The sequence below is a fragment of the Acanthaster planci genome, linkage group LG11, assembly GCF_054643075.1.
Source record: "Acanthaster planci isolate LZ-2023a linkage group LG11, COTS_SCS, whole genome shotgun sequence".
Taxonomy (NCBI): Eukaryota; Metazoa; Echinodermata; class Asteroidea; order Valvatida; family Acanthasteridae; genus Acanthaster; species Acanthaster planci.
Window position 1 is genome coordinate 3,673,352 of NC_141787.1, and position 21,005 is coordinate 3,694,356.

The window sequence follows — 21,005 nt, forward strand, 5'->3', positions numbered from 1 at the left end:
TGGCGGCGTGACAGCAATGGCTTGCTGACATTGTAAATCAATTGTTGACAGACACGCGTACCAATTAGGTTCATCAAGTCCTTAAAAAATCAAGTTTAACCAATTGCTCCCGGGGAGCCCAGTTTCGAGCTCATAGGCTTTATACAGGAAACCTGCGAGCCCGAAACCACACAAAAAGGATAGGTCTTATAACAAAAGACCATACTTGGAACAAAAGACTGAGCTGCTGGGAATTGCTAACATTTTTCAATTGTCAAAAGAGGAGGAAATCTGTCATTGTTTTGAAAGATTATACCACTGTTTGTGGCATTCAGCACGAGCAGATTACCACTGGGGACAAAAGTGCTCCAGCGCTCCAGTGATACAATACTGCTACATGCTAATCTGGCCCCTAGATAAGACTTGAAGCTATGCATGGTGGAAGTACTAAATTAGGTTAGGCTTGCAGTCACACCATGTACAAGAAAATATCTCTTTCATGAGTGTGTGGTTCTGAGAAGAACCAATGGTGAACACTTGACGTTCTGAACAGTATCTGGCCCTATTGTAAAGACGCCAGCCTGTGCCAGTTACGTAACACTGCACCATCTGGGCTTTTTTACCAGACTGCATGCCTGTCTGAAATACTCGAGCATCAATAGATGTTGTCTGTTAAATTAGAGCAGCCACCAGACAGCCATTCTGGTATATATCAAACGGATACGGACATGGTGTTCATATTTTGGGATCGGACAGAACTTGAATCAGAGTTGATAATATTTATTTCCCACGTTTTGGAGAATAGCAGGAAACTGTTTTCTTAGGAAATCGATAAACGCATAATAATGGGGTGTTGGGATCTGTATAAAGAGGGAAGAAAGGAGTATTGTAATCAGTGCTAGCAAGCACTCATTACAAGACACATGTACATTTATTTTATTGGCATAACTATTCAATAACGTCAGGGTTAAACCCAACACCCGTGCGGAGGAGGATTCTAAATGTTTTGGGGCGTAGGTTTTTCAGGGCATTTTGTAATTTTTTTTTCCTTGACATAGAATCCTCTGATGAAGCGTTCAAGTATTTGAAATGGCAGGAGATGCAATTTTGTCATTCTTTTCAACCTATTTCAGCCATTGTAACTGGTCTTATTGGTTTTAAGTGGGTACCACAAATTACAAAAATGCACAACCTGATGTTTACCAGAAGTCCATGAAGTATTTGCGTACAACATTGATACTATTTTATAAAGTCTTATAAAACTGTTGTATAAAGCATTCAATAAAGGGACCTCTTATCTCCAGTACTGTGCCATTGCCCATTTTAAGAGGGTGTTTAACCACTACCAGCCGGGGACTCCGAAATCGGAGCCGTATGGTTTATATGTGTGGCCGGGGTCTCCAAACTCGGACAAAGGAAACAGGGCCCTGTAACAAAAGACCGTACTCCGAACAAAAGACCAGGCTGCTGGGCGTTACCGGCATTTTTCACTCTCAAAAGTGGTGATAATCCAGCGTTATTTTGAAACCGTATACCAGGGTTTGGGTATTTAGAGCAAGCGGATTACCACCGGGGACAAAAGCTCTCCACCACCGCAGCGATGAGCCACACAGCACCGCTGCATGCTAATCTGGCCCCTATTGAAAAGAGGTCAGCAGTGCACTGAGCAAGGTTCGTGAACAAAAGACAGTTATATAACACCGCACAATCTGGGCTCTGTTTACAAGGCTGCAGGCCTGGCTGAAATATTCGGGCGTCAATGAAGGTCACTTGTCAACTTAGAGTAGTGCCTAAAGATTACTCCGTGCGGCTATAAACGACTGTTAAATGGAATGATGAATTGTTGAAGGATTCTGAAAACGGAAAAAATGATAGTCATGCCGGCCCAACATCCTCAACGTTGAAAAATGCCCCGGCACGAAGTGGTTAACAAGCGTAAAAATAAGACCAATTTTTTAACACCCATGACGGTATCATTGCCAAGTCCCTTATTTTGCCACTTACTGAGAAAATCAATGAGACTTGAAAATTGTGGCGAAATTAAGGCGTGGCGAAATTAAGGCCAGGCAAAAAAAAAAAAACAGTCACAGAGGTAAGAGTGTCAATGTCATCCGACCCTTGATTCCTATGCAACAAACGGTCTAGGGTCAGATACATTTTAAACATGTGAATAATCTTAAATGAAGACACAGGTCAATATCTTTGAAGGATATTACTGTGAAACCTTGTACACTAAAAAAAATCTTCATGATGAGATGTTATATGTCATCGGGTGTCATATTACACAAAACTGAACGTTAATATTTTTAACTTCAATATATTCATATAAAATCAATCATGCAATCTCTCATCTTTCTTTTGTGGCAAGTGTTGACAATAAATTTATGCTCTTGTCCTGAAGGTGAAATCACCTGACCCATGTTTCCAGTCAAAACCGGAAGTGCCTTGTAATTTAAAGGCTGTCTATATTATTTACAGGATTTCAAAAACGGGACTGCAAATTATCTTGAAATATCTTAGTGTAAAGTAAGTACATAAAATAGTGTCAGACAATCTGTGAAATCTTACCACCTGGAATGCTGTCATTTTTGAGAAAAGACAAATTTTAATTTTTTTTCCAAAGGGAAATACAATTCGTCCAAATCATGTTAGAAATACAAGGAAAAATTGGTGGCTGACAGGAGTAAAAAATTGAAGAATTCAAGAGGGGGATTGCACAGGGTCGGGAATTGCCAGGAGCCACAGAAGGAGAGGCCCGTAATTTGAATGATGAGGTTGATTTAGTGGCAGTATTCTTTGGGATGATGCTGTAAAGGGCCCTCGGGATGTAGGTGTTTGTACGGGAAATAGCAACAAGGGTGTATCAGCTGCACATGAATGGGAAGGTCATTCAGACATGGATGGGCCAGCAGAAGTGATACTGGATACTGGCTTGACAGAGGAAGAAGATAGAATGAAGATGGGAATAGAAGAGATAATGTCATTACAAGTTAAAGATAGCATTCTTGCACTACGTCGAGTTGAAGGAAAAGGTTGGCTGATGCTACACGGACTGTTAACAAGATTCTAGATCAGATCAGAACTAATATATCTGATCTTAACAGCCTTGTTTATGCAGGTGCTGTTGTTGTGATGGAACAGGTCGGATGTAAGCAACCTGACAACACCAACAGGGGTGTGACACCTTGGTGGAAGCATTAGTTCGAAGGACAGATCAAGGAACAGCAAAGGGATCTGAGCACGATTGAGCAGAAGGACAGAGGTGCAATGAGGATGTCTGACATGAGAGACAAGCTGCTGGTCAAGAATGGAGTTTTTGGTCAAGGGATGACAGCCATCTAGGAAGAGATCAAATAGCAACCCCAACTATGGTAAACAAAAACGGGGAATACAGTTTAATATACTCGCGTGGTATCTAAGTAATATATACATGTATAAAGTGGTACTGTGACTGCTGAATAAATACTAATAATGTGATAAAAATGTGATAAAAATATGGACCAATTCTATGGGTTTTTCAAAAACTGTCCACGTTTGTACCATTTGGTGGTGCTGTGCAGAAATGCTTTTTTTACCACCGAAAAACTTCATGACCTCACAGGACCTGGTTTCATGGATATGTTTTTGTATGAAGGCCTGCATGCCTGAGCTGCACGGCCTAGCCTGACACTTTTTTGGGAATAAAATAACAACATAAAAAAACATTGAAAACGTCTGTCCTTTACTCTGAACTTACCCACCCATATTTATCAAACGATCTTGGTCTCCTTCACCACCTCGTTCACCGGTTGTGGCCCCATCGTAAGCCCGATCGGGATCCTGTCGGCGCTTTGCTGGCATGATCAGTTCAAAGTGGAAAGGCTCTGTGCCTCGGACTTGGGACAGTGTATTGCTACACACTTGTTCCTATACTTCGTGTAATTATGTGCATTGACTTGACTGTGCCAACTCCGGCTCAGTGAGAACATACATCAGCCGGAGAACCGTTTCCACTGTGCTATGTCGACAAAATCCTGGAAAAGCTCATGAGATGTAAATGAAGCGATGATGACACGCTCCATTCACGAAAGCTAGCAATGGTGCTTGGCAGAAACAAAAGTTATTTTATTTTACCACAAATATTGCTGAATCCGGGTGTATATGGCATGGATGTCTATAATGGGATCCAAGTAAACATACCACGGCCAGATTTCTCATTTTCTTCCACTGATGTGATTGCTCTTTAAGCAGTGAATCAAGGCAAAGGCGGCCAAGGTGAAGAGGTATGAAGATAGGATTAAACAGTTTCATCAGAATAGTCTGTTTAGGGTTAACCAAAGACAGCTATTCCGGAAATTGAATGGGCAGAGGCAACCGAGGCTAAGTCCTCTTAGGGAGGCATTTGGGACAAGCCAGTTTGTCACAACTGGGCAGAGTAGCTTCAAGAAGTGAGGGAAGAACTGAAAGGTTCACAGGAAGCACAGATCAATGTGGAAAAGGTGAAGAAGCAGTTGAGGAAGGTAGTGAATTGGAAAGTGCCGGGTGTGGATCACGTTCACAGGTACTGGTGGAACAATTTCTGCAGGTAGACTTGCAGGGCATTTAGAGGAGTGTGTCGGGTGTGGGAATCTTCCAAGGTAGATGTTTGAAGGTAGGACAGTTTCACTTATGAAGGATGTCAAGAAAGGAAGGGTTGCAAGTTATTACAGACTTATTGTCGTCCCATTGTTTACAAGCTCTTGACAGGGTACTAAGGATATCTATACCCATTTGGAGAAGAATGGCTTATTCCAGATGAGTAGAAGGGATGTAAGAAGACGATAAGAGGAATGAAGTATCAACTGGTGATTGACAAGGCCGTGTTGAAAGACTGCTTTTGGTTGTACTGGTGCTGATGCCATTGTCGCTGATTTTGCAAAAGGTTAGTGCGGGTTGTATGAAGAATAATGATGGCTGCCGAGTCCATCATCTCCTTTTTATAGATGACTTGAAGTTGTTTGCCAAGAATGAGGAGATTGATTCTCTGGTGCAGACAGTCCAGGTGTTCAGGGGATATCAGAATGCAGTTCGGTATCAAGATATGAGTAAACTTTGCTGTTGAGAAGGGGATAGAGAGTGGACTCTGATGGCATTCTTCTACCCGATGGATCTATGCTAAAGGCATTGGTGGAGAAAGAAGGATACAAGTATCTTGGGGTGTTGGAGGCGGACAGCATGATGCATGGGAAAGTGAAAGAAAGCATAAGTAAAGAGTACACCAGAAGGGTTAAAAAGTGTCTGAAGTCAAAACTGAATGGTGGCAATACGGTGAAGGCGGTCAATACCTGGGCTGTGTTGCTGATGAGATGCAATGCTGGGATTGTTGACTGGACCAAGGCTGAGTTGGAGTTTCTTGACAGGAAGTCCAGGAAACTGATGACAATGCATGGAATGCTGCATCCGAGGGCTTTGAGGAATGAAGGAGGACGGGGACTGATAAGTGTGGTGGATTATGTGAGCATGAGAAGAGGAGTCTTGACAGATAAGTTTCTTGGGCTCAGTGTTGACTGCTGAAAACGGCCAAGAAATATGTTGTAGGAATGGAGCCAGGGTGTACAAGAGGAAGGAGGAGAGGTTCCAGGACTGAGAGGTCAAGCTGCTTCATGGTAAGTTTCTAAAAGAAACGGAGGACGAGGCAGGAAACAAGACCTGAGGAAGGTTGAAAAATGGTGACTTGAAGGAGATGGAAGGGTTGCTAACAACAGCACAGGACCAAGCACCAAGGACTAACATGATGTAGGATGTGTGGGGAGAGAGAGGAGACTGTATATTATTTGGTTTGTGAATGCAGCAAGATGGCCAAAACAGATTACAAGGGAAGGCACAACAAATCAGCAAAGGTAATTCCCTGGGATCTATGTTGGAAATGGGGAGTGGCAGTCAAGGGGAAGTGGCGGGAGTGTGTCCCAGAAAAGGTAAAAGAGACAGAGTATGTCAACGTTCTCTGGGTTTTTATCATCCAGACTGACCATATTATAGAACATAGGCGGCCGGATGTTGTTGTTCTACATAAAAAGCTGCGGACTTGTGCCACATTATAGATGTGGCAGTACCGGGAGACACCAGAGTTGCCAGCAAAACATCTTGATACGATTGGTTCAGCAGTCAAGGTGGAATTGCTGCAGAAGGCGGCTCTCCTTGGCACTGCTCGAATTCTACAGAAGATGCTCAAGATCTGGGGCTAAGGGATGCAGCTTGACTCAAGTTATTCCAATGGATAAGAATGAGATCTCTTATCTCGTTGTGCATAATCAAATAACAATCATCATCATCATAATAAGCATTTATAAAAAGCACAAATCCACCTGAGAAATCAGGTACATTTTCATCTACAACAATTCCTTTCCTCGTAATCTGCAATGGTTGAGATCAATGGGATAAGTTCTTCAGGAAGTGTACTTTTAATGTCACGTGACTTGTCCAGATGAAATCATCACCACGAGTTCAATAATTTTCTATATCACTACCCTTTCTAGTTATCCACAAAGTTTCAACCCGATGGAGCACAAATGCCAGGGGATGTAGGGCTTTGAGGAGTTCACATTTTGTCTCGTGACTTGTCACCTGATCATGTCATCATGTCATCATGGCAATAGTCATCTAAATAGCTTCCCTTTAAAGATATCTGCAACGTTGAACCCAATTGGATATATACTTCAGGAGATTTAGAGTTTTAAATAGTGCACTTTTAATGTCATGTGATTTGCTACCTGATGACATCATCATCACATGAGGTCTATTTTGTCTAAAACACTTCCCCTTCTAAATACCTGCCAAGTTTCAACCAAATCGGACATGCACTTCAGGAGATATAGTACTTTAAAGGATGCAACTTTAATGTCACGTGACTCGTCATCATGTGAGGTCAATTTCTGTTTATAAACCTTCCCTTCCTAACTACCTGCAAGGTTTCAACTCAATCACACATGTACAGTACAGTACAGTATTGTAGCGAAATAGTGGGGTGGTTAGAGCGCCCTTTTTAATTATTTGCAGTTAAGCATTTATACCCCATAATCATAACCCGCGCATGTGTATATAAGGAGTGCGCGCGAGCTACTCGCGGTCTTTCCTGTCTTTCTGTTGTTCGGTCATATTTGTGCATGACGAGTTCGTACTGCTGCTTGGTTTGGCTGTCAGAGCAGAACGCTGTGCTGGAGAGTGATTACTGGGCACTAGGTTAGTGCGACTTCATTCAGTTATTGTAATTAGTCCTGATAAGCACTCACATCTCTTTTATGGTCATCTTTTATGTAATTCAGCAGTAAACAGTGCAAGTCAAGACGTAGGTGGTGTAAACAATTTGCAAATCCACAAGCCGCCTAATTAGGAGTTGCCTATTTAGGAGTCTCCTGTTTAAGAGAGTGCCAATATTAAAATAATCAACCAATCAAATTGGAAGCCAACCAGAGTCTTTATTGAGTTCGTCCAGGAAATCCCCCAGTACCAGTAACCCACGGTACCGGCCCCCTTTCTGCCAGCCCCCAAGACCAGACCCGTGGGTGCAACTTGTTAGGCTTCGGCGCCTGGCGGTAGACTGCCTCCAAACGGACCTGCCCCCCTGGTCGCCTCTACAGCCGCTCGTCGGGTCGACCAAAGGCACGCCCGAGGCTCCGTCGCTGGAGACCGCTACAGTATTGATATTGCGGCAAGAGCTTAGACTAGAGATTTTAAACTTATTGTAATGGACATTTGTACAGCTTTTTCACATGTTTTTATTGCCATGTTAATCTATCGTACGGTGCTGAGGGCTGCCGGTGAAGGGCCTCCAGCGGAGTGCCCTGACCTGTTTCTTTTGTGCTGGGTGTGCACCGGAATTGGCTTCTATTTTGGGATTCTTGTGCTTTGTCGGGAGCGGGAGGGGATTTGGCAAAATGCCTAGACGGCCTAAGGAATTGTTATACTATGTTATACATTGCTTGACGTGTTTTTTTTTGTTTAGAGCTTGAGTGTCAAGTTGGCAGTTGTTCTGACAGCAGTGCGGAAAGTTGTCCACTGAGTTTGTGTAGTGAATACATTCAGTTTTTCCAGTTGGAAATCCCGTGTCCGCTCCCTCTTCCTGTTAAGCAGTCATGAGGGATAAGAACCCCTGAGTCCACGCTACAATATGTTCTATTGGCGTTCCATACAATGCGATCTTATCTCCGCACCATGTGCTCGGCGATTTGCCAGGTCCCGAGGTTCAGGCAAGTATATGCTCTATGCACAGCGCGCTGTCTATGTTACAGGCAGATATTGGGCATCCAATGCAAAGTATGCGAATGGGATTTTCGAGTTCGCAATATATACTGTAAGGGTTTTTTGTCGACGGCGCTTCATCTGTGTGAAAAAGTACACCAGTTAAGCACTTCATGCAGCTGACTCCAACGTTTTAGCTGTCATCTAATGGAAACTTCACGCTTGTATCTGTTATGGTTAATTTTTTTTACCAAATTCTGAAGAATAAAAGTACTTTTTATTGTAACTTCCGGTCTGATGATGTCACCGGCCGAAACTTCACACATGTGTTGACTGTGTAAAGATAATCATCTAAATCAATTTTCAGGTGCTTTGGACAAACTTCGCCACAGACATCTATTCAAAATTTATTTTTCACAATTTTTAACCTGTCGCTAGAGGGCGCTCGACAATTACGTGACGTCATCAGTAGATGATGTGAAGAATACTATACCCCAACAGACTAACAACGTTGAAAACATCTTGATACCTATGACCACTTTTAAACAATAAGACCACTTCCCATTTCGACCGGAAGGAAGGGTCATGTGATTTGACCCACACAAGATAAATTGAAGACCACATTTTATCCTGCCACTTGCTGCAAACAGAATGTTGCGGGAGGCCATGTTTGATTTTATATGGACTTTTATAAATTTAACATAATACTTAGATATTGGAAATTTAATAATAAATCACTCGATGACATCAGCATGACATAATTATTTCAGTATTATCTTCGTTTTATAGTTAGTGCTTTGTGTAACTTTGATGACAATCGATGATTGCTAAGTTACCAAAATGGTGCCTTGAAAACGTGTACAAAGTCAATGGGCTGAAATAAATATTGAAAAATCAATAATAAATCACTACATTTATGACATTATGACGTCATTGTTCTAGGACCATCCATACTTATTAAAGGGTCCTTCATTGGTACCAGTTTGGTGAAAATCCAAAGTTGCAAAAGCACTAAAGTCGTGGGGACAAAAAACGTGCACAAATTGAATGGGCTTTTGAGTAGAAGAAGGAAAAGAGGAATAAGAAGAAACGAGAGGTTATCTGTCTGTTTGCCAACAGAACAGAGGGCTTTTTTGCATTCCTTTGTACATTTGAACAACTAAGACATCATAACATCAAGTCATTTTTCGTATATAACACCTCTCAAATTATCTGCAAAGTTTCAACCTGATAGGACATGTACTTCAGGAGATGTAGGGCTTTAAAGAATGCACCTTTAATATCACGTGATTTGTCTCCTGATGACGTCATCATCACCTGAAGTCAATATTCCTCTAAAGCACTTCCTTCACAAGATATCAGCAAGATTTGAACCCGATCGCATATCTACTTAAGGAGATATAGGGCCCTTAAGAGTGCACCTTTAATGTCCTATGACTTGTCTCCTGATGAGGTCATCATCACGAGGTCAATATTAAGCCACAAGAAAAAAAAAAAGAACAGAACTAACGCCTTTTTTGCAAAACTGCAAAAAAGCCTCCTTCTGAAGATGGCAGAGGTCTGCTGATGCAGAGGTCTGCTACTAAATGCCTACCCCAAACAGTCACTAAATATGCAAATTTCTTTTGCATATGATTCCATTCGGTAAAAACTTTATCAACCATAGTGCGTCCTGTACTCCGAAGATGCATAGTGGGGCATACGCCATGTTCGTCCTTTTCAGGTATAAAACTGTCTGAGCCAAAAGCGATGAAGGATGGGACGGAGGAGACTGTTTGTGGTAGGTATTGTGGCCTAACCCCACAAACATATTTATTTAATCTTACGCAAGAATGAGCAGCTATCCAAACGCAAGAGGGGATATCAGTTAACGAACGGTGGATTATGCCTTAGGGGCTGTTCGTTTGGTGGAAGTTACCACTGCTCTATGATTAGGTAATTGATCCCAATGTCAATAAAGATTACAATTAATGTCAATACCAGTGATACAATCTCACAGTGACCAGTGATTTCTAAGGCAATTATATGATTGGTTTATTCAATGTCAGTGCTCAGCTATCTGTTATATACAACAGCAATTAACTATATACAAAATTATCCTCACGAGGATGTAGTCCTACGTGGTCAACTGCACCACGAATGTGATTAATCAGCCTTATCCTTAACCTACACCAGAATAACCCTCACGGTGATCAGGGTAAACCTCACAGCGATCAGGGTAACCCTCACAATAACTAGGTAACCCTCACAGTGATCAGGGCAACCCTCTAGTCTAAATAAATAATCTACCAATGGCTTATAACTGAAAAGTCTTAACCACACAAGCGAATACAATCTTCGTAACTGTACAACACAACACAATGGTGTAGACTTGTACAACAATAATCTATACTGCCTTACGAAGCAACACAGTTCCCAAACTGCAACAAGATTTAAGGTGACTTCAATAACCCTCACCCACTTCAAGTTATTACGAAATAACACAGGTAAGTTGATTAAGAAGGCGATTATAATAGTCCTCACCAGACTCTAACGGAAACCTGCAGCCAGTAAACCTCAATGAGGAAAGCAAGCTCCCAGACAAAGATGCAACCAACTGTCGCTATGCCAACAAGCATCGAACAACCACACACAATCCTTTTAGTCTAAGCTCCGCTAATTCACCAATTAACTGATTCACACGGGTTCCCTAACCCTATAATCTACCACTTCTTAAATAAACGAGACTGTCTAACGATTCCCCAATCTTCAAAGAGATCTGATATAATCGGCAGCTCCGGCAACTGAGAACAAGCACCACACAAACTGATTGCACCAGGTACACTTGAGGTAGATCCCCAACCACCAGCGGTCGTACGTCAGATTTACACACGAAACTCAGAACACAACACAACTCCACAGAGCTCTGGTTAGCACGCTGCCATCTTGAGAAGTCCTGGCAACCCACGCAGCAAGCGCCCAGACCTAAGGTAATGCGCGTCTCTGATTGGTTGCCGCGCGCATGTTTAATGCATGAATTAGACGCTCCTGAATTATTAATGATCCAGACTAAACACAAGTCTGCGCAGCTACCCTGTTTCGCCACAGTATTGAATAGTAAACCTCTCCCACATTTCTGTGGGGGAAGAGTCCTCTGCTTTCAACCTACCCCAAACAGTCAGTAAATATGCAGAGTCGCACCAATCCCCAGGAGGAAGGTAGGGCAAGGACGTACTATGTCCAGAAAGTGTGTTAGAAGAGGATATAAACCTCGCTTAGTATAGTGCGGACTCACCAGATCATGAAGCTGTTAGATAGTTCCAGTGGTGGTCTGCCCAGCTGAAGAGCCCTTCTGCGATGACATCACCGATGACATCCATGTGAGGAGTCTCTTTGTAAGACATTGGTGAGGCAGCATGTGATGAATGTTGATAATGTTGATGAAGACTTCCAACATGCCGCCTTCCATATTTCGTTCATGGGAACGTCTCGGAAATAGGACCATGAGGTTGAGACTGCCCTGATGTCATGAAATCTGATAAGACGTTGAGTCTGATTGTCTGTGGAATTTGGCCAGTTCGGGTTGGCAAATTTAATGGCTGAAACTGCCCACCTGGCTAAAAGTGTCTCTGGTTGCCACTAGATATGGCTTTACTGTTGAGTAAATGAAGAGCTAAAATGTTGTACCTCCAAGCATTCCTAGCTAGGTACCATTTAAGAGTTTGGACTAGCCACCAAGGCTTGTCATTTGGGGTCCCAATGTGTTTAGTAATGTCTGGCACAAAAATATCAGGAGGATGGGAGGACACAGACTGATTCTTGGTGAGGAATCCCTGAGCAGGGATGCGGCAAACACCATGGGGTTTCCATCAGATGTGGCCATCAGCGGTGGAGAACGCTTTCAGTTCGCTGCCTTGATGTATGGGAGTAACTGCTCATAGAAATGCCAGCTTCAATGTCAGGTTGAGTAGCGAAGCTTCACTGAGAGGTTTGAAGGGTGGACCAGCAAGCAGATGAAGCACAGCTGACAGTTCCCAAGAAGGAATTAACCTTTTGGTAGGGGGCACTGAAGAAACATCCCTTGGCCTTCTTGATTAAGGGCGCTGTTGTTGGATACCGTCGAATAATCAGGAAAACCATCATGATAGCTGTAATAGCCGAACGGTAGTTCCAGCAGATTAGAAATACTGGAGGGAAGGTATAGGCCGACATACCTTCCCAGATGATCTGACAAGGCGTTCATTGCCCAAGCCTGTAGGTGGTAGTGCAGAGCACTGGCAGTAGGGTATTCTCTGCTGTTCAGTCTCCTGATCTTGTTGAAGACTTGTTGGACCACACCGGTGCGAAGAGTCCACTCCATTAGGCAGATATTCCCACAGGAGAGGGCATCTGCAATGGAGTTGTCAATGCCCGGTTTGTGGGTCACCCGGGGATCAATGTTATGATCCTGAGCCAACAGGAACATTTGTCTTGTCAGGAGGCAGAGCCGAGGAGAACGCATGGTCCTGACGGCTGACGTACAATACCATTGTGGAGTTGTCTGAACAAATGAGGATGAGTTTGCCTAGAAAGCTCTAACAGAAGGACTTCAGAGCATTGAATGCTGCCTAGAGTTCTAAGACATTGATGTGACTCTCTCGGAACTGGAGTTCCCAGATTTCTGATGCTTGAAAAGGAGGGAGGCTCCCCAGCCGAGGCTGTTATGATTGCTTCTGGCTCCGCTTTGCCGAAAGGAATTCTGGATGAGAGGTGGCTCTTAACCAGCCACCACTGGAGATGAGGGTGGATGAAGTCTGTTATGGGGACAGGGAGATTGATGGAGTCTCCTTTTGGTCTGTAGAAGGCTAGTAGATGAAGCTGTAATGCGCGCATACACAGTCTGCAGAGAGGAACTTAGTTCACCATGCCAGCCATCAGTCAGAGAAGTTGGAGCCACACATGGGCGGGAGCTGACTGCTCGTAAAGAGGACCTTCACGCAATCCAATTGAGCTTAGACTTCTCCAGATTGATAATGAAGCCCACGGCGCTTGCGACATTGCAGGGTAAGATGAGTAGAGGATGCTGCCTCGTCAAATGATTTGCCAATGATGAGCCAGTCATCAAGATGTTGGAACAGCATGACGTCCAGCTTTCAGAGATAAGCTGTATTGATCTTTACAACCCTTGTGAACACTATCAGAGAAGTGGAGAAGCCGAAGGGAAGAGCTCCGAACTAGAATAGTTTCCCATCCTACAAGAAGCGCAGGCACTTGGAACTTTGTGGGTGTATTGGGACATGAAAGTATGCGTCCTTCAGGAAGAGGCCCAACAAGAATTTGGAAACTTGAAAAACTGTCTGTAATGTGTTCATGCAGATTTTTTTGGGCTGAATGAACATGTTCAGAGGCTTGAGGTTGATGATGGGTCTCCACATGGGGCACACATTGCGTGTTTTGCAGAAATTACCTGGGAGTGAAGAGCAGTCCCCCAAAATAAACAATATAAACAATTGTGCTGTATTTGTTTAACTCGAAGTTTTGGTGTAAAATACTTCCACAAAGTGTAAACAGAACGCGGGTCTAGGAATCATTTCTGACACGCAGACTTCGTCTTTTTACACCGGAACACTTGCAAGTGCGCTACAATGATGATCGATCTAGACACATAAACCACACCGGGACCGCAAAATCAGACTTGCAGGAATTGGCCCAATTATTACCGTGGGCCCATTGTAGCCAGTGCGTCGGCAAGCCAACTGATGGCTCTTTACGGTGGCTGCAGCAATGCATTGGAGATCTTTTTGTATGCCGCATGCGCCATACGTACCAAAGTTACCTCTGGCCTAATGGTCTGCCCAACTGCTTGTGTTCGCCCATGCGATGGTTGCCCAATTAGAGCCACAAACCACACCATGCTCACCCGCAGTGGACCAACCATGTGACTGCATTGCAGAGCCTTTGCGTAGCAACAAAACAACAAAAATCCTCAGCAAAAAGTCTTTCAATGAACAAAATAACCACAATGTTATTTCAAAAGTCATCGTAGGAAGATTTACAGTAGCTTTGCGTCAGCGTATAGGTACATGTTATGATACACATCATATTAATGACTTAACTTCAAAAGAAATTGGGACCTTCTTTTAACCACTTCCTGCCGGGGAATCCAGGATCGGAGACGTATGGTTTATATGGGTGGCCGGGGTCTCCGAACTCGGACAAAGGAAACAGGGCCCTGTAACAAAAGACCGTACTCCGAACAAAAGACCAGGCTGCTGGGCATAACCGGCATTTTTCACTCTCAAAAGTGGTGATACTCTAGCCTTGTTTTAAAACCGCATAACAGGGTTTGGGGCATTGAGAGCGAGCACACTACCACCGTGGACAAGAGCGCTCCACCAACGCAGCGATGAGCCACACAGCACCGCTGCACGCTAATCTGGCCCCTATTGAAAACAGGTCGGCAGTGCACTAAGCCAGGTTTGAGAACAAAAGACAGTTATACAACACTGCACAATCTGGGCTCTGTTTACAAGGCTGCTGGCCTGGCTGAAATACTCGGGCATCAATGAAGGTCACCTTTCATTAAATGAAATGATGAATTTTTGAAGGACTTTGAAAATGGAAAAAATGATAGTCATGCCGGCACAGCATCATCAACATTGAAAAATGCCCCGGCATGAAGTGGTTAACTCGAATTTTGGATAACTCAAATTTGTTGTCCATTCCCCAGAGATTTGAAGGTATTGAGATTTTACTGTATTACAGTTTATTTGCTTGTAATATGACATCACTGTGTCAACCTTGTAGGCACACCTCAGGAACAGGGTTAATGGTAATACCAGCTTTACAAGTTCATACATTATACATTAAACAAAATCTTGCATATAAAAAACAATGGCAGCATAAAGTGGTCAAAAAGTGTATGATTCACTATGTGGCCAATGCAAAAAATACATGTACTTACAGCTGACACAGGGTCTGAATGTGCTGGCAGAGTCTTCAGACATTTTCCAGTCTTCACGTCCCATATCCTTACACTCTCATCAAACTAAGCAAACAATCAACAACAAAAATCACTTTTAGATAAAAACTATTATTTACAATTGTATTAGCTGTGAGGCTTTCAACCTTGTATTTTTCTGCACTTGAGTTGTTCTTAAATATTTTACCTTTACTACCAAGTTTTCTTTTCTTGTATTAAAAGCACTGTACATTTGCTAAGGTTTGTTCAAAATAAAGGCATGTACCAGTAGTTACATGATGGTCAAAAGGGCAGCAAGAAACTGGAGCAACTCGAGGTAAAAAAAAATGTACATGTAAACAAATTGTTCTGCAATGTTTGTCATCAAGAATACAGTGCCAAAATCAAAAGAATCATGGAAGGATTTGACGAACTGTTTTGTCAAGAAATTTTATTTGGAAAAAAAATAAGATTCACCATGAATGAAAATTATCATCACCTTGCTGTATGATTGGATAAAGCCTTTAATGGTTTGCCAGAGTTTTGATTATTTCTGTTTGTATTTGTCATTAATAAATTTACCATGCACAATAAAACTAGGAACATGTATGTACAAAGGTTTGTGTGGAGGCAACTTGTATCTTCACCCTCATACCAATAACCACAACAAAAACTAAACACACACACACACAAAATTCAAATTGCACTAGTTCATATGGCCAATACTCGCACACGTTTTGAATATAAATTTGAAATGTGAAAGTATCACATGCCGCTCTAACTGCACTTAAGCTGCTACATGTGGTTCAGAGAAGAAATAGTTTGTCTAAAATCTTGACATTCTTACTTTTAAAAATGTTACATGCATTTTTGTTATTTAAATTGCATTTTAAGGGGGAAAAGTATGTTACTTCATTTTAATTGTTAAAACCCTATACGGAGGCATCCGCTGATTTTTAAGAATCAGTTTTTGCTAATTAGTTGATTAGAAAAAAGAATTTACGACCAACTGCAATCACCTTCCATCTAATCCTACCTCTGTTCATGCTAAACAGCCTGGTTTTGTCACCATAAAGGTTAGGGTGTTGCATTACTTGTTATTGCTCAGTGTTTTTAGTTTACACTTTTCTTTATTGCGTTTTTTGTCATATAAGTTCAAAACCCATCAGCTGGATCTTGTACTTATTATTGATTGTTACTCTTTGGTTGACAATTCTATTTATTTTTGAATAAATGCATGTGAACTACACTTTGTTTTCAAACTGTTCTATTACAAGAATGTGGAATCATGTAGTCAACTCAAAGTTGGTTTTTCAGGTCATGCATCAAATGTTATTTCAGATCTGCAGTTGGAACACCCCCCCTAACACCCCCCCAAAAAATACCTAAGAAAATTTTGTTTGCCGAATTTATTATTTACAGGGAGCAGAGGACATCCACTTATGAAATTAAAACTGTTTAGAAGTTAATCTTTGTTTAGAAATTGATGATAACAGGATTATAAGACCTGTATCCACAAAATCCACATGTCCAGCCGCAATGGGGGAGGGGGGAAAATTAGGGGTTGAAAAGTACATGAAGGTAAATGTGGCTAGTTTCAAAGGGGAAAAATACTTTACTTGACTTTATCTGTACATTCTGTGCATAACTGAACTGCATCAGCAAAATAATGAATTGCTGCTTTACGGCATTTGCATAAAGGTGATCATTGTAAGTACAGCTGCATCTGAAATATTACTTACCGAGCCGGAAACAATCAGGTTGGACTGTGGATTGAAGTTGCAGCAGAACACATAGTTGCTATGACCCTTCAACGTCTTCAAACACTTTCCCTGATGGCAAGATTATAATAATTTTTGTCTTTTGTTTGTTCAACCAAGATGCACATCCAAGTCTAATTCATAACATAACTATTAGCTGAAGGCTGTTAGGTAAAGGTTTTACATGTATGAATTACAGAGCATTTTTATACATATCCGATGCGTTTTCATCTCCATTCATGAACACAGTACAAACAATCATGTACAGTACAATGCTGCTATAATGAACACCACTACATTGAAATAATGGGTATACCGAACATCTCCCTTGGCTCAAAGATTTTCTGTGCACTGTTACCAAACATTAAAATTTCATTTAAATAAAAGAAGCATACAGTGTACTTGGGACGGATGATGATGACTCAAAAATTAACCACTTCGTGCCGGGGCATTTTCCAATGTTGATGATGCTGGGCCGGCATGACTATCATTTTTTCCGTTTTCAAAATCCTTCAAAAATTCATCATTTCATTTAATGGTCGTTTATAGCCACACAAAGTAATCTTCAGGCACTATTCTAAGTTGATAGGTGACCTTCATTGACGCCCGAGTATTTCAGCCAGGCCTGCAGCCTTGTAAACAGAGCCCAGATTGTGCGGTGTTATATAACTGTCTTTTGTTCACGAACCTTGCTCAGTGCACTGCTGACCTCTTTTCAATAGGGGCCAGTTTAGCGTGCAGCGGTGCTGTGTGGCTCATCGCTGCGGTGGTGGAGCGCTTTTGTTCCCGGTGGTAATCCGCTCGCTCTCAATGCCCCAAAGCCTGGTATAGAGTTTCAAAACAAGGCTGGATTATCACCACTTTTGAGAGTGAAAAATGTCGGTTATGCCCAGCAGCCTGGTCTTTTGTTCGGAGTACGGTCTTTTGTTACAGGGCCCTGTTTCCTTTGTCCGAGTTCGGAGACCCCGGCCACCCATATAAACCATACGTCTCTGATCCCAGAGTCCCCGGCAGGAAGTGGTTAAGGAAAATTTGCTTGAAGGAATAATGGCCAATGGCAAATTTGAAAGACCAATAAACAAGTGGTGTGGTCTACATTGGATATCTTCAGGATACATGTATATGTGTGTGCATGCACCGGTGGCCAATACAGACTGACCACTGAATGCGGGAATCCAACACGTCTTTCTTTTGATGGGACATTTTACTGTTGTGGCTCCAGTGCACAGAATGGCTCCTGGCCCATCCATTACTGTCCAATAGCAGCAGAAACCACGGTAAAAAATAATAAAAGTCAAATGTAATCTTTGTAACTATAGGAAATTTTATGGAAACTTAAATTTGTTTCGTAATTTGAACTCTTGTGAGATCTACCTGAAAGGTGAAATATAACCAACACATGCTCATATTGGCCAGAATGGAAGACCAAATGGGCCAAGGAACAGGCACACAGGTGACTAAAAATCACCAAACCGAAGGACTACTACAGTGTATATGTATATCGATCATTTTGTGTGGACCCCATAGCAATATTGGAGTACTCCTACTTATACACAACTGAGTATACCTGAGTACTCAACCCCAAATTTATGATAATGATTATCAGTACTAGAGAAATAAATGTACTTGGCCCGTACTCAATTCTAGGTACTTGGATTTTGGGTGTACTCAACCCCTTAGGTACTTGACCCCAGTACTTGAAAAAAGAAAAAAACAGTACATCATTTTTTATCAATAGCATTTTCTGGTGTTGGGTTGAAAAGTGAAAATTGCATTGCTCAACCTTCACCACAATGCAATTTGACAGTACGTTCACTCTGTAGTCTGTAACATGTACAGAATGCTTACCATGCCCTTGGTACATGTACAAGGGACCTTTCTGCTAGTCTCATGTCTGGCTCCACAGTTTTTACTATAAGAAATCGTAGTGTGATGAACCGAGTTTGCACTTCATGAGCATCACATTGTTTTCCATGGTGCACGCACATGGACTGACACTGACAGATATTTTGTTGCGCTTTCTCCTAGCTTCTTCATAGTGGAATATTTCAGCAATTTCCGATATGTGATTTACTTTTAACTTTCAACACTTTATTTTTTCTGTTCAATTCTTTGGCACTAGGTTCTATGTTTTCCATCATTCTCCAACCTGTAGGTCTCAGTCTTGGAAACAAATGGTTGTCTCAGTCCTGGTGTCTACTCAGTTATCCATTTTTTCTATTGCTTGTTGTAAGAAATGCTCGGTCAACACAAGCTGCTAGAGAATTCGTTGATTTGTTAATATGTAAACAATTCTGCACAAACACACACTACAAGTGTTACTACTTGAGAGATTGCTGCATGGTATGTTTGTTTTAAATAATATACATGTACCGGTAGATGTGTTCACACATTTCATTTATTTATTTATTTCTATTCTTGGTATTGTGCACATGTATTTACATGCATGTAAATGTGCTTGGACGCAGACTTGGGTACTTGGACTCGACCCAGTCCTTGGCCTCGAATGTACTTGGTGCTTTGGACGTGGAATGGATTCATCAATGTAATGGTACTCGGCCCGGGATGCGGCTCCTAAAGTACTCTATACTCAGATTCGAGGACTCAACTCCAACACTGCCCAACAACAGCCTGACGTCATTTGAACCAGAAAGTGTAGTGCAAACAAATGGAATACGCATGTGTTGGTTCACACATACATATATAATTGGGTGTGTGACGTATTCACATCAGTAAGACTATAGTTCTGTATGACATTATAAGGAGAGTCCATCACAGTCTTTCACCAAGTCCCTGCAATTCATAACAAGTGATTCAGTCATGAGCCAAGTCAAGTGGGATTCAAGTGAACTTTGATGAAAGCATTGCTTTGTCCTTACTCACCCTGTTACTTATATGTACGAGTGGTCTAGGTCATTTGATTGGACTAGAAAAGTTGTGATTGGCTTGACTACAACACTGATGGTTAAGCACTTTATTATTAAGGGAAATTTTTGTTACTGTGGAAAGTCACTTAATAACTGCATATCAGACAGGTTTCCACCTTGTGTGTGAACATATAATATTGCATGGGTACTGTTTTCTATCAACACCTTCGCTTACAAGTACTGCAGTGGAATGTCACTATAATGGACGAAGCTATATTGAACATTCAGCTACACTGAACATCCCCCTTAGGCATTTTGAGATGTGACAAAGAGGTCGATGTGGGGTCTGTCTATAGCCTCAAGGACTGAATGTACTACTGATTGTTGTGGTTTATGAAGAACCCAAGACTCTGTGGAGAGGTTGTAGACAAGGCAGGTGGAAGTCATAACCTCGGTTGCAGACCTGCAGATGATGAGCCAGTCGTCCAGATATTGAAAGATCAGGATGTCTCAGTGATGAAGGTAAGCCGTGATAGACCAGACGGCGTGCGTGAAAACCATGGGGGACATTGAAAGGCCGAAGGGTAGCATCACAAATTTGAAAGTTTGGCTGTCGAACATAAAGTGGAGGAACTTCTGGTCCTTGGGGTGAATCAGAATGTGCAGGTACTCATCCTTCAGATCCACTGTCGAGGCCAAGGCTGGGATCAGCAGAGACTAGATGACTGTACGCAAAGTTTCCATGCAAAAGTGCCGAGGGCAAATGAATCTGTTTAGTGCTTTGAAGTTGAGGATTGGGCACCAGATGTTCAGCTCCTTCTTTGGGGTGAGGGAGAATGTTGAAACGAACCCGTCGTGGGATGGGTGAGAGACTGGGTTGATGGCTCGTTTCTGAGGAAGTCACAGTTGGCCCCTGACAGGCCCAGGTTTGGGGCAGATAGCAAATCGATGGAGTTATTAGTGACCGTCCCCTAAATGAATGGGGTATGTGCCCGGAACTTGCACTGGATTTGTGAGACCTGCTGGGAGGCTGTGGTCTGTTGAAGGAGGAGCTGTAGTGTACGGTCAGGGGACAAAAAGAGCTTGAGGTAGAGCAGGAACCCCAGCGGCAAGGCGGAGCAGCCCTAGGCGCAGGGGGCAGAGAAGAATCCGGGAATAAAATCTTGTGGGATGCCTTGATCAACTTGCCTCTGATTGTAGGGTCTTGGTGAACTGACGCGCAAAGAGGTCTTTGCCATAGAGGGGAAGACCCCTGGGTATAGGATGTGCATAACTACCATGGTA

General features: G+C 42.4%; 1 protein-coding gene across 4 annotated transcripts in view; it reads right to left on the reverse strand.

The window, feature by feature from the left end:
* Nucleotides 1-21,005, reverse strand: part of wdr5 (WD repeat domain 5) — a 220,288-nt gene that overhangs the window by 66,193 nt on the left and 133,090 nt on the right. For all 4 annotated transcript variants that reach the window (XM_087143635.1, XM_022252318.2, XM_087143636.1 and 1 more), the window contains 2 exons: nt 16,837-16,926; nt 15,098-15,181 (listed from right to left, as the gene is read on the reverse strand). In XM_087143635.1, coding sequence (XP_086999761.1) covers nt 15,098-15,181; nt 16,837-16,926 — 174 coding nt within the window. The remainder of the gene's footprint in view (nt 1-15,097; nt 15,182-16,836; nt 16,927-21,005) is intronic.